Source organism: Lathyrus oleraceus, chromosome 6 (genome assembly GCF_024323335.1).
Source record: "Lathyrus oleraceus cultivar Zhongwan6 chromosome 6, CAAS_Psat_ZW6_1.0, whole genome shotgun sequence".
NCBI classification, from domain to species: domain Eukaryota; kingdom Viridiplantae; phylum Streptophyta; class Magnoliopsida; order Fabales; family Fabaceae; genus Lathyrus; species Lathyrus oleraceus.
In genome coordinates this window covers 275,346,048-275,360,554 of record NC_066584.1, presented here as the reverse complement: position 1 = coordinate 275,360,554, position 14,507 = coordinate 275,346,048, and the positions used below count along the sequence as shown (strand labels likewise).

General features: G+C 38.1%; 1 protein-coding gene across 1 annotated transcript; it reads left to right on the top strand.

Annotated features, from left to right (window-relative positions):
• Nucleotides 1-2,451: 2,451 nt before the first annotated feature.
• LOC127095151 (uncharacterized) lies at nucleotides 2,452-3,042 on the top strand. Its single transcript, XM_051033881.1, has one exon. It carries the CDS (start codon nucleotides 2,452-2,454, stop codon nucleotides 3,040-3,042), a length of 591 nt encoding a protein of 196 aa, XP_050889838.1.
• Nucleotides 3,043-14,507: the final 11,465 nt, after the last annotated feature.

Here is a 14,507-nt window from a genome sequence, read left to right as displayed (position 1 = left end):
TTTGTGTGAGTTGTGATTTCCCGAACGTATAGCTTTTTACGGAATCGGAATCGGAGGTCCGGAAGTCCTCCAACGGCGGAAAATGCGGATAATTCTGCATTCTGCTTCGTGTTAGCGCAGGAACAGCTTTCTGTCTTGCGTTAACCGGTTAACCCAGGGTGTTAACCGGTTAACACTGTTAGGAATTGTGAGGTATTGCTGTTTTACTTGCGTTAACCGGTTAACCCAGGGCGTTAACCGGTTAACACTGTTGTGAGTTGTGGAAATATTGTTGTTCTGTCTGCGTTAACCGGTTAACCCAGGGCGTTAACCGGTTAACACTGTCAAGTTTTGCCAGGAAGCGTGTTCTGTCCTGCGTTAACCGGTTAACCCAGGGCGTTAACCGGTTAACACTGTTGGAAAAGTGAAAAATTAATATTTTAATGTTGTGAACATAATTGGTGATTGGCCTATATCGGTGTGTGATATAGTAGGGATTATTTCCCGTTGTTTTGAGTAGGATAGGTATTAGTAGAGTGTGCTAATACTGTGACTGAATTATTTGGCATGACATGATATAATTATGTGATAAATATGCTGATGATGTGTGAAAATATGCATAATATTGTGAATGTATATATTATGTATGTAATTGTGGATGGACTGTTTTATGGCTTAGAGTGTGAGCACATGTCCATTGTGGATTGTTGTTGATGTTGCATGCTAGGTGATTTGGCATAGCATAATGTGGCCTTTATGGTGGTAGCTAATTCCCATGGTGAGGAATTAGTGATGTTAGTCATTTTGGACTGTTGTTGATGTTTGCATGCTAGGTGATTAGCGTGCATAGCATGGCCCTTGGGGTGGTAGCTAATTCCCATGGTGAGGAATTAGTGATGTGAGTCACTAGGTCTCAAATGAGTGGGACTAGTGAGCTTGGTAGCCGTACCTGGATTTGGTCGGTGAAGTTGAACTATATGTTCACGAATAGTCGGTACCGCATGCATGGAGTCTCATTGCATAGTGTATGTATGGCGTATAATATGAATGGATGTATTCCAATATTATATGTCTGTTTTGTGTTGGTGTTGAGTATGAATTTAGATTATACGTGTGCTTTATGTTGGTGTTGAGTATGATGTTTGAGTTGATGTGCCGTTACTGAATGTGTGTTATGATTAGGGTGATGAAATGTGTTAAATTACTTAACATTGCATGATATTTTATAATGCTTATTATATCGATTGAGGAACTCACCCTTACAACTATTTTTCAGGTAACGAGCAGTGATTGAGTAGAAGCTAGTGCTTGGAGTCTAGTGTAGTCTCCTTAGTGGGTCATGCTCTGATAGATGTAACATCGGGACGGGATGTTTTACCTTGTTGAATAATTTTACATGTAATGTGTTACATGTTTTGCATGATTGATTTGATTTCTATCCGCTGCGTATTGTGAAAATGCTTTATGTTTTGAATTAATAAAAGAGCATGACAGTTATTTGGTGAATGGTGTGAAATGATTGTGTGACACCCTTAATTGCATAATTACTCTGATTGATATATTGCTATTTTAATTAAATATTTGGGGTATTTTAGAAGGGTGTTACAGTATGCCCATCTCTTGGGAATACCTGTTTCTAGCAAGGTGCCTTTTATTGGATTGGAAGAGATTCCCAGATCTTATCTTATTGCTGAAGCTCTTCACTTGAAGAAGTTTGAGATAGAGGCTCATTGGGTGAAGAAAGGAGGATTGTTTGGGTTGCCATCTGATTTCCTCATCAAGGAAGCTACTGCCTTTGCTCAAGCCGGTAGTGTGGACGCTTTTGAAGCTATCTTTGTGTTGCTCATTTATGGATTAGCTTTGTTCCCTAACATTGACGGTGTTGTTGATGTTAACGCCATTAGAGTTTTCTTGATTGGGAATCATGTGCCTACTTTTTTGAGTGATATGTACTTCTCTTTGCATCTAAGTAATTCTATGGATGGTGGAACTATTGTCTGTTGTATTCCTCTTCTGTACAAGAGGTTTATTTCGCACTTGCCTCAGACACCTGCTTTTGTGGAGAACAAACAATGTCTACGGTGGTCTCAGAGACTTATGTCTCTCACTAATGATGATATAGTTTGGTATGATCCTTCTTTGAGTAGTTTGGAGATTATTGATTATTGTGGTGATAAAACTTCTGATAAAACTTCATCAGCCTCTCAAACCAACCCTCCTCAAGCGGCGAAACCCAACTTCCACTCCGCCTTCGCCATCAACAACGTCAAAACCATAATCCCGGTGACGTTGGAAAATGATTCTAATCTCTACCTCTCATGGTCTTCCCTCTTCAAGGTGCAAGCACGTGTTCACAACGTACTTGATCACATCATCCCGTCATCGGATGCACAGGCCATATAAGCATCAGCAAACCTTAAGACTAACGATTCTGAACTTTGGAATCGGCTTGATGTGATGGTACTGTAATGGATGTACGCAACCGTCTCGCAGGATATTCTCCAATCAATCCTCGCCGTTGATGACATTGCCGAAGAATGTTGGAAGCACATCACCGCCATGTTTCATGATAACAAGCATTCACGTGTTTTACAATTAGAAAATCAATTCATTAACACAAACCTGGAAGGTTTTCCATCGACAAAAGCATATTACAACCGCCTCAAAACTCTATCTGATCAACTCGCCAACGTCGACTCTCTGGTCACTAACACACGACTGGTGCTTAAAATGATATTCAATCTCACTAATGCATACGTTGGGTTTATCACCTATATACAGCAACACGATCCTCTCCCCACATTCGCCACATCACGATCACGACTGGAACTCGGGGAATCAACTATGTTGCAGTATGCTGCTCGCGAATCACACGCCTTGTCTATTTCGGCCACTCTCATGGCCAAAGCTCCGGCCACCGAACCTGCATCCAAACCGTCATCCTATGCTTCAAACTCCCAACTATCTCCATCAACATATCACGGTCATAGAGGAAAGAAACTGAATCGTGGCGGTCGAAATTTCGGAAGAGGAAATTACGGGCAACAACAACAACAACAGTGACAGTCATGGAATTACCCACCTTGGCAACAATGAGGTCCTTGGAATTACCCACCTTTCCCTTACCCAACCTCAAATTGGAATAGACCAAATAATGGTCCTAAGCCCCAACAAAATGGAATTCTTGGGCCCAAACCTCAGTAGGTTGCTTTCAATGTTAATACTACCAACCCTACTAACATTGAAAGTGCTTTCAGCACCCACAATCTTGCTCAGCCAGACCCCTCTTGGTACATGGACACCGGAGCCACCTCTCACATGACATCCTCGCAAGGTAATCTCTCGTCTTATTTTAAATTGAGAAAAATAGTAAAATCATTGTCGGAAATGGTCATTATGTTCCAATTTATGGTCTCGGTAGTACACATCTAGATAACCCTCACCCACATCTTATCCTAAACAATGTGCTTCACGCTCCAAATCTAATTAAAAACTTAGTGTCGGTTCATAAATTTACTACAGATAACAATGTTTCAATCGAATTTGACCTGTTTGGTTTTTATGCGAAGGACTTTCAGACGGGGATGCCTATCATGAGATGTGAAAGCCAAGGTGACTTTACCCCATTACCAACCACATGACCAAAAATAAAGCCAAGCATCTATCCACCTTTTGCAGCTTTGTCACCATCTATTTGGCATATTCGTCTAGGACATCCGGGCGAACATGTTTTGTCTTTTCTTCGCAAAAATAAGTTGGTCGAATGTAATAACTCCAGTAAATTACATTCACATTTTTGTAATTCATGTCCTCTTGGTAAACACATCAAATTGCATTTCACTAATTCCCTTAATAATAACGTGTTGCCATTTGGTATTCTACATAGTGATGTATGGACATCTCCCATTTTAAGCTCAACAGGTCACAAATATTATTTTTTATTCCTGGATAACTATTCAAAAAATTTGTGGACATTCCCTATTTCACAAAAATATCAAGTTTATCCTATTTTCCAAAAGCTAAGATCTTACATTAAAACACAATTTCAACGAAAAATTAAAACAATTCAATGTGATAATGGTGGCGAATACATGTCTAACAATTTTTGAAAAATGTGTGAACTTAATGGCATATCTTTTCGTTACTCTTGTCCTTACACCTCCTCTCAAAATGGTAAAGCTGAGCGAAAAATAAGATCCATTAATAACATTATTCGAACTGTATTAATTCATGCATCTCTACCTCCTTCATTTTGGCATTATGCTCTAGAAATGGCCACCTATATTTCTAACATTTTGCCAAGTAAATCAATTAATTTCCAGTCACCTCTCTACATGTTATATAATAAAAACCCGTCATACTCTCATCTACGTGTTTTTGGTTGTCTATGCTTTCCTCTATTCCCCTCAAATACCATCCACAAACTTCAACCTCGCTCCACACCATGTGCCTTTCTTGGGTATCCGTCCAATCATCGTGGTTATAAGTGTCTCGATATGACAACAAATAAAATAATCATTTGCCGTCATGTTTTGTTTGATGAGTCCACCTTTCCCTATGCAAAGTTGTGCACCCCTCAATCTACTATCTACACGTTTCTCGATAATGACTTATCCCCTTATCTCATCAACCATATCATGACCCAAGTCCAAAAAAATTCATCAGTCCCTCCTTCAAAACCAAACATCTCCCCAAACATGGCCCACACCACACCTTTACCAAATACACTCCCTCAAATAATACGGCCCACTACTCCCTCAAACCGGCCCCAATCAAATTCAACCCCTACTCTAAACTCATCACTCCCCTCCCCACATTCAAATCATACCTTGCAAAATAATCTTCCCCCTATCTATCAACCTACCACCCAAGCCAACATAAAACCCATCACTGGGAGTTAACATGACATTTTTAAACCTAACAAAAAATACTACAGTTTACTCACTCATGTCACAAAATCCCCCCTCCCTAGGAATCCAGTGTCTGCACTTAAGGACCCTAATTGGGAAAATGGCTATGCATGATGAATATAATGCTTTAATTAAAAATTAGACGTGGGATTTAGTACCACAACCGCCTGATGTTAATGTTATTAAATCTATGTGGATTTTTAGATATAAAGAAAAATCTGACGATTCCTTTGAGAGGCATAAAGTCCGACTTGTAGGTGATGGTGCAGGTCGACAGGTTGGCATTGATTGTGGAGAAACTTTTAGCCCATTTGTCAAACCGGCTACCATTCGCACTATTCTCAGTCTTGCTCTTTCTAAATCTTGGCACATTCATCAATTAGATGTCAATAATGCATTCCTCCATGGTGAACTCAATGAAACAATTTACATGTATCAACCATTAGGATTCATAGATTCCAAACATCTTGATCATGTGTGTCGTCTCCGAAAATAATATATGGGCTCAAACAAGCCCCTAGGGCTTGGTACAAGAGGTTTGCCGACTATACTTCATCGATTGGGTTTTACCAAAGCAAGTGTGATCACTCTCTATTCATCTACAAGAAAGACTCTCATTTATCCTACCTTTTATTGTATGTAGATGATATCATCCTCACCACCTCCTCTGATGCTTTGCGATAATCCATCATCTCTCTCCTCAACTCCGAGTTTGCTAAGAAAGACTTAGGACATCTCAATTACTTCCTGGGTATTGTCGTCACTCTCCATAAGCATGGTTTATTCCTCACGCGGAAGAAATATGTCGAAGACATCCTCTCACGAGTCGACATGTCTTCATGGAAAACTTGTCCAACTCCAGTTTATACAAAACCCAAGATGAGTGTTGCACATAGTGTCCCGTATGAGGATCCGTCTCTCTACCGTAGTCTTGCAGGTGCCCTCCAGTATCTTACCTTCACATGACCTGATATCTCATATGCGGTTCAATAAATCTGTCTCTTTATGCATAATCCGATGGACACCCACATGCATGCTCTCAGCGGGATATTACGCTACATTCTGGGCACAAAACACTATGGTTTACATCTCTATCCCTCATCTACTACTTTATTACTATCTTATACAGATGCAGATTGGGGAGGATGTCCTGACACTAGACGTTCAACTTCCGGCTACTGCGTGTATCTTGGAGATAATCTACTTTATTGGTCGTCTAAACGAAAGCCCACACTCTCACGCTCTTGTGATGAAGCAGAATACCGTGGAGTTGCCAATGTGGTATCTGAATCCTGCTGGTTACGAAACCTTCTGCTTGAGTTACAATGCCCTATTCATCAAGCCACCATGGTGTACTGTAACAATGTTAGTGTCATCTACCTCTCAGGTAACCCAGTTCAGCATCAATGAACGAAACACATTGAGATGGACATTCATTTCGTTCGTGAAAAGGTCGTTCGGGGTCAAGTCAGGGTTCTCCACATCCCCTCGAAACATCAAATCGCATATATTTTTACCAAAGGTCTTCCTCTCATACTTTTTCAAGACTTCAGAGACAGCCTCATCGTCCGTCCACCTCCCGCTTCAACTGCGGAGGAGTATTAGAATATCTCTATAATTAGTATAATTATTAGGATATCTCTATAATTGGTATACATCATAATTGTATATTATTAGCTTCCAAATATAGACATTGTCATACTTGTATATAATGAGTATTCTTATCAATGAAAAGGCAGGGATTCAATTACTTACAGAGTGATGAGTTGTCTGGTCTTGTTGCTAAGAATATTCTCATGCTTAAGTAATGTAAAATAGGCATCTTGCAAAATTTGAAGTGTTGCAATAATTTTTGTTCAAGTTTTTTAATTCTTTTTTCTTTTCATCTCAAGAATTTTCGCCATTTGAAAAAGTCATTTTTGAGATAATTTTTTTAATCTTTTAGAATATTATCAAAAGTATTTTTATAGTTATGTAAATATAACATGAGGTAAAAAGATTTACATATTTTGTGTATGAACTTTTCATTAAACAAACATATGCTTCTACATCTTCACTTTCAAAATTTGAATTTTGAGAGTCATCTCATCTCATCTCATGTGGTCAATATTGATTTCATTTTTAAAGGACATCATTTTGATATCTTTATGTTCATAGGATATTCTATTTTGAAATGCCACACTTTATTGTAACTATGACAATATGTCTCCCTTTTTCGATTTTCGTTTTGAATGATTTATGATACTAATTTCTTTTTGTGATCATTTGTTGATTTTTTTTAGATATTAAAGCTAATTCTTATTCATCCTCTAAGTGAAAGGATCAATGACTTCCTGTATGTGTGAGATATTGAATCAAACTTTAATACGGTCGAAGGATAGTTTCTTGGTTCGACAATTTGACAGGACCTTAGCATGTCGTCGAAGTCTGTTCACATGTTGTAGTCGAAGTATGCTAGGATTGTTAGCATGTCGAGTTTGGTCTGTTTGTTATGCTCAATTGTTTAAGTTAGTTTGTTCTCTAAGTTAACTTGTGTAATGAGCTTGTGTGTAAAAGTCCATTAGTTTAGTATGTTAGTTTTCTTATAAATAACATTCTAGTCTCTCATCATTGTACAATGCAAATCCTAATTAAGGTGAGAGAAATTATTTGCTATTCTGTAACACTTGTAATCTTATTTCAAAGAGAAAGTAAAAAATAGAAGTTTATAACATATTTCATTATGTTCTTATTATTTTCTTCTTTTCTATCCTTGTAGGTTTCTTACCGATCAAGAAATCAATTATACTTTGTAATTCTGGTATCGTTTTCACAATAAATTGATGCGGTGAGCATGGAGAAGATGTTGTCAACAAAGTATGAGATTGAAAAGTTCAACAAAGTATGAGATTGAAAAGTTCACCTGAGTGAACGATTTCGGTTTGTGAAGCTTGAAGATGAAAGTCCTACTGGTTCAGCAGGGTTGTTTAGAAAGGTAGTTTGTTCCCTTAATGTTATAGAGTTTGTTCCAAAGTGGATATTTGTGAGATATTGGATCGAACTCTGGTATGATCGAAGGGTAGGTTCTTGGTTCGACAATCCGACAGGACCTTAGCATGTCGTCAAAGTCTGTTCACTTGTTGTAGTCGAAGTATGTTAGGATTGTTAGCATTTCGAATTGGACTTGTTTGTTATGCTCAATTGTTTAAGTTAGTTTATTCTCTAAGTTAATGTAGCGGGAAATTCATGATCATTAAGCTATTGACAAACTAAAGATCAATTAACAAGAGTCACCACCGCACTTTTATTGTTTCCAAGGAAAAAGGGAAAAGTATGAACAAAACCCAAATAGTCAGAAGTTTTCAAATAAAAACTAATAAAAATCAGAGATCACGGGTAAGGGGGTTAGTTACACAGAGGGAAGGTGTTAGCACCCAAAGTGTCCTAGGTACTCCTAGGGAGCCCGTTTTATGTGCATATGTATTTTGTACAAAGTGATGTTTACAAACAAATAGAATGGTGGGATGAGAAAAGAATTCATTAATTATATTTTGTGTTTGACAAGACCTTCGGTCTTGTGCCTACGTACCAACATAAAAATGAGGGATCAAAACCTCGTAGTTCGTGATACAAATTTCAAAATGAGTTCATTGCTTTTAAACAAAATTTAAGTTTGAAAGGCACAAAGCCTAAAATGATTTGAATGAGTTAGTTCTTTTTTGGCTTTTTGAAAGTTTATTTACAAGTTTGATTTAAGAAAATAAGTTTGAAAATGCAATGACATAAGGCCAAAGTTTCTATCTTTTGCAAAAGTGGTCAATGTTTAGAACAAAAATAGTTCACACAAAGAAGGTTTTGAAAATGGAGGGAGAGATTTTGAAATTAAAGAAATAGGGAGAAGATGAAGAGACTACCCTATGCACAAAATTTTAAAAGTTTAGAGTTGAAAAGATCTGACCAAATGGATAGCAATCCAATACACAAAAATGTCAATAGAAACCCAGAATTCCCTTGGACTTTTAGAATCAAGCAACACACAAATGCACCATTATATTATCTTGAAGAGCAAAGGCATCAAATAAAGATGGTCTCATCCAAGCTTATCCATTCCATGATCTTCTTCAAGAATAGCACATGTAACAGATGAATTCCACAAGTCACAGGTTCAAAATAACAGTTTCATAAAGATCATGTTGCAGATGAACTAAGAGAGATCTTGAATGATGTATCAGATGAATTTCAAATTGCAAGCACTTGGTTCTTCACAAATTGGCATTGGCCAAGTCCTTTAGCTTAGGGAGGTTGCCTAGATTCTAAGTCCATTTGTCCAAGATCAAGCCAACAATCCACTTAAAAGTTTTTTTTATGGTTTTTGTGATTATTATGTACATTAATGGTCAAAGACCAAACAAACAAGCAAAGTATATACAAACAAAATATATCACACAATATGGTCCAAATGGACAAAGTGAAAATTGCATTAACATAAACAATTAGAATAATATGTACAATGGAAAATGAAATAAAGTGCTAAAAGTAAATTGAATTAAGATAAAGAACTTGAAATTAAAAGTCAATAGTTATTAAGTTAGAGGTTAGTTTTGCTTTGCTTTTGCTTTCTTAAGACATTCTTTGGAGAACACTCAATCCACTTATCACAAGCATGGATCCTTGAACCAAAACATCTTCCAAAGGAAGGAAAGAAGGCCAAGTTTACACACAATACCATGAAAGATGGTGTAGCACCTCAAATTTGCCCTCCCCATTCATGCACTCATTTCATTTTTTAGGACATTTATCATTCCATATTGCATTGCACCTTGGCAGTTAGAACTGGAATCAAGAGAATCCTTTGTGCATAAGAGCAAGTCTTTCCTTGAGATGAAGACCACATGATTATTCTAAAGAGCTTATATGAGCTAGGGTTCATTTTGAAGCAGTTTTACCAAGTGGTAGAAGCCCAAATTCATCAGTGCACTTCCAGGTCATCTGAGGACCATAAAAGTCAACTGTGCAGTCAACTGAGGGCTTTGAGTTGGGGAAGTGAGTGGAAGCATCTCATTCATGTTCAAAAGAGGCCTATTCATCATGTCAAGCATCTATCTTGATGATTTTGAAGTCAAATCAAAAGTTTCCAAAAATGGAAAGTGACATGTAATTTCAAGTTTCCAAAAATGGCAAGTTTTTGGTTCACATTCAACTTAACTTTCCAACATCAAATAAGCTTCAAATGAATTTTTGGTCAACATGAAAGTTGAATATATTTCTCTCCCATTTTCAAAAAATCCAAGATCATGAGCATCCGATGAGTGGTTAAGAAGTTATGGTCAAATGATTGCAAAGTGTGCATGGAAGTTCAACATGCCATAACTTTTGATTCAAAACTCCAAATTGAGCCACTCTTTTTGCAAAATGCTTGTCATGACCAATATTTTTCAAATCATCCATTGCCTTGCATGAAAGAGGATCACATGACCACTTGTTCATTCAAGTGCATTTTGGAGGGAAAATGCATAATTTGAAATTGGTTGATCACATGAGCCAAATACCAATCCTATCATGTTCATGAGCTGATTTTAAGTGGAGTTGAACCCTAATATGGCACTGTTCATGTGCACTTTAACCATGCAAGGGTGCATTTACCAATTTTGCATTACACCTCATCTTTCCCTAATTACAATTAACCAAGGCAAATTGGGATTAGCATGGTGATTAACATATGATATAAAAGCCTAATCCTAACTGAATTGGATCAGAATCACAATTTCAGATCTCAAATTCAAGTTTCCCTCTCAATTTTCTCTCTCATCAAAACTGAAATTTCTTCACACAAACACAAGATTTCTTTGTAGATTCATGATCATGGAAGAGTTTTGAGCAGGATTCATCATCTGGTTTGAGGAATTTGATCAAGATTCGAGCTCTACAAGTGCAAGTTCATGAAGTTGGTTTTCTGAAATTAAGCAAGATTCAAGCTATTTCCATTGCCAATTCTTCCACAAAGCTTCAAGGCACGCATAAAGAAGTGAATCTGGAGCTCCATAGCAGCTGAGGACACTGTTTCATCACACTGCACTTCAAGAAGGTTGGAATTCGATTACCTCTTTTCTCCATTTTATTGCCATAAATGTGTAGAGCTTGTTGTGTTGAGGATTCTGATATAAATATCTTTGAATTTGGTCAAGAAATGAGTTAGATATGATGATTTGAATTTTTGATGTTCAAGATGTTTTTGATCGATCCGTTTGATTCGTTAGGAGTTAGATGAAATAATTGTGATATTCTTACTCCTGGTAACAAGACCTTTCGATCCATGTATGATATGCGCAATTCTGGAAAATTTGTTCATCGCCGTCGCCGGAAAACCATCGGAGAAGACGGCCGGAATCACTATTCCGGACGTCTGGTTCGTCTCTCTAAGGTTTGCCTTAGCCGCGCCTTGAACCTTGCTGTCCTGCGTTCGATACTCTTGCCATGCGTTTTTTTTAATTCCAGTTGTTTTCTCCTGTTGGAACGCTGCGTTTTGGTTAGCGCCATTGACCACACAAACCACAGTTCGATCCTTCGCTTGGTTGTTTTTCTTATTCCATTTTGTTTGAGCGCTTCATGGATCTCACAAACCTTGGTTCGATTCTCAGCGCATGCATTTTTATTCCATTTTTACTGAGCGCTTATTTGACCTCATGCACCTGTGTTCGAACCTAGCATTTGCATCTTCTAATTCCAATTGATTTTCATTTCTGAGTGCGCTTTTGACCTGATGCGCCTGGGTTCAATCCTTACCTATTGCATTTTTCTGAATTACATTCACATTTCATTTTTTTTACATGATTTTCATTTTTATTTCATTTTTGTTCATCAACTTGCAAAAATCATAAAAAATAGAATACATGTCCAATTTAATTCAAACTTTTTTCCACATGTTTGTTTTAATGTCTATTATTTTTTTATGTTAATTTCCTGATTTTTGTATTTCTGGATTTTTAAATGTGCTTGTGTGTTTGAACATGATGCCAAAATGACATGTTATGCTAATTGTTTTGTGGAATGCTCATCCTTAATCCAATTGCCTTGCAATTTGACATGCTTAATCCTAACATGTGACATGACTTTTGAGCTTTTGTTTGGCATTTTTATCATATTCCATCTCTGTTTTGGACACATGAATATATGGTGTGACAATTTGTGTCACATATTGGATGTTGCTTTTATACATTTTCATTCATATACCATTTGTTTGCTTCTGGACTTAAATTTTGGCATGATGCTTGTCCATAACATGTTAAGTGCACATAAAAAAATTCATGATCATTGGATTCATATCTGTTTTAATGTGGATTTTCTACTCTTGATATCCAAATGTGATCACATTGTTTGCCTTTGCCTTATCTTGATTAATTGATGGCTTTGCTTAATGATTTGGCTTTGGTCCTTTTGAGGCTTTCTTCTCGTTTGATTGAATGTGCTTCATATGAAGTGTTGACTTCTGTTTTGGTCATTTGACTTGCCTTTGACCCTAGTCTTTGTACTAGTGGTTTGTACTCACCAATTGTGTTTGTGTTTCAGGTATTTAGCATTAATGATTGGTGTGGCCTCATCATTTGAGATGCCATTTGCTTTGTTTACTAACCTTTGTTGTGTTGTAGGTCCCTTGATGTGATGAACTCACTTGAGTGATTGCATTTGAGACTTGCATTGTGTAAAACTGTTGGATGTTCCACTGTTGTCTGTTTGGTTTTCTGAATGCAATATTGACTGTTTGGCTTTTGTACAGGTACATTAGTCGCTTTTAGCTCTTGCTTGAGCTTTGCTTTGGTTTGTGGTTGATATACCACCTAGGTAACCACTCTCTCACTCCATGTAGTCTGGAAGTCCTGTCGCCTTTTTGGCAGGCATTTGGCTGAAGTCCTCCTTAAGAGGCAATGACTGTGTTTGTTTATATTTGTGCTAAAGACCTCCTTGTCGAGGCATGTTACTTGTTAAGTCCTCCTAAGTGAAGAGGCAATTGACAGATAGAAGGGATTAGCAATCAATCCCCTGTTAATCGTTGAGTCGTTCATTATGCTCGCACTACGTGCTGATGCTCTTGAACATAACCCAAGATCTTTGTATAGAGTCAGTCAAGTGGAATAGGGTCCCTCATTCTAGATCCCCACGCTTTCTTTGATTTGAGCTCACCCAGGCCAGGGTTAAGAGCATGAGGTCTCATCCTCATTACCTTTCATCAGCTTCACCCTAACTCTCAATGTTAGTGGTTAAGAGCTTCAGAACACCCCTACAGTTTTGGCTTGTTTGTCGAGGTTGATATGACCCCTCTTGACTAAAGCCCAACCTTTGTTTGAGCCTCTTGTTTGCATATAGAGTGTGATGCTTGATTGCTTGTTTGCTTACTTGTGAATCTGTCATGTGTTTGCTTTTCATGTATGTTGGTTTATTTGCTGTTTAGATCGACTTGCTTCCTGTGCGAGTTAGGTTCTGATTAGAGACCTCAACTTAGGGATCGTTTGCATGACAACTTTTAGGCTCGAGTCGTAGTCTCCCTATTAGTCTGTTATCTCCCTAGTCTCTGGTTAGGAGAGAGTTTCTCCCCTATTAAGGGGAACTACGTCGCCCTGATTCTCATACCAGATGAGATACGTAGGCAGGAGATCGAGCGAGACCTCTCCGGGCACCCTTTTGTTTTTTTGAGTGTTGTTAGGAGTCGGATGTAAGACCATTGATTGACTATCTGTTTCCTGTTTCCTATTTTGTTTTGTGGAGTTGGATATAAGACCATAGAGTGGCATTCCGTTTCGTTTTATTGTTCAGGAGTTAGATGTAAGTCCAGCCGTTGGCATTCTGTTTCCTGTTTGTTGTGTGGAGTTGGATGTAAGTCCATTCATTGGCATTCTGTTTCCAATTTTTGTTGTTCTCTTATGAGACCTGCTTATAGTCTCCACATAGGATTGCTAGACTTCGTATAGTCTCTCGTTTGCATGTCAATTAAGGTAGCACGGTTCCTTCGTCTAGGACTTCCTTTCTTGCATGAGCATTCCTAAAACACAAACAAACTCTATCTTCTTTTAAGGACACGTTAACTCCTTCTACTACAGGTGAGTAAGTCTCCAAAGGTCGAGCATTCGGTAGATTGCGTAGTAACGTCGTTCACCTAAAAAACACAAAACAAACGGAAATAGTTTAGCCGAACTACGGCAACTCTGATTCTCATGTTCATATGAGATACGTAGGCACGAGACGCGATGTCTTGCCGAGTTTGACTGACGACTAACAATTAATCCTTGCTGGTTTTCGCCCTGTTGCGATTCTTTTCTCTCGCCCTCGTTGTGATCGAGACCTTCCTTTTCTCTTGCCCTCGTTGCAATCGAGACCCTTTTTCCCTTTTCGTGTGTGTTTGGAGTCGGATATAAGTCCATCTATTGGCATTCTGTTTCCTGTTTGCATTTGTTTGTTTGGAGTCGGATATAAGTCCATCTATTGGCATTCTGTTTCCTATTTGCGTCTGTTTGTTCGGAGTCGGATGTAAGTCCAGTTATTGGCATTCCGTTTCTTGTTGTGTGTTTCTTGTGACGTCTCAGCGTCTCTTTTCAGTGTTTTGTTTCAGCGTGCGTTAGTCGAGCTACGAGTGCTCTGATTCTTTCT

Excerpts from the sequence above, each read along its gene's own strand:
- LOC127095151 (XM_051033881.1), top strand. The coding sequence starts at position 2,452 with ATGTACGCAACCGTCTCGCAGGATATTCTCCAATCAATCCTCGCCGTT.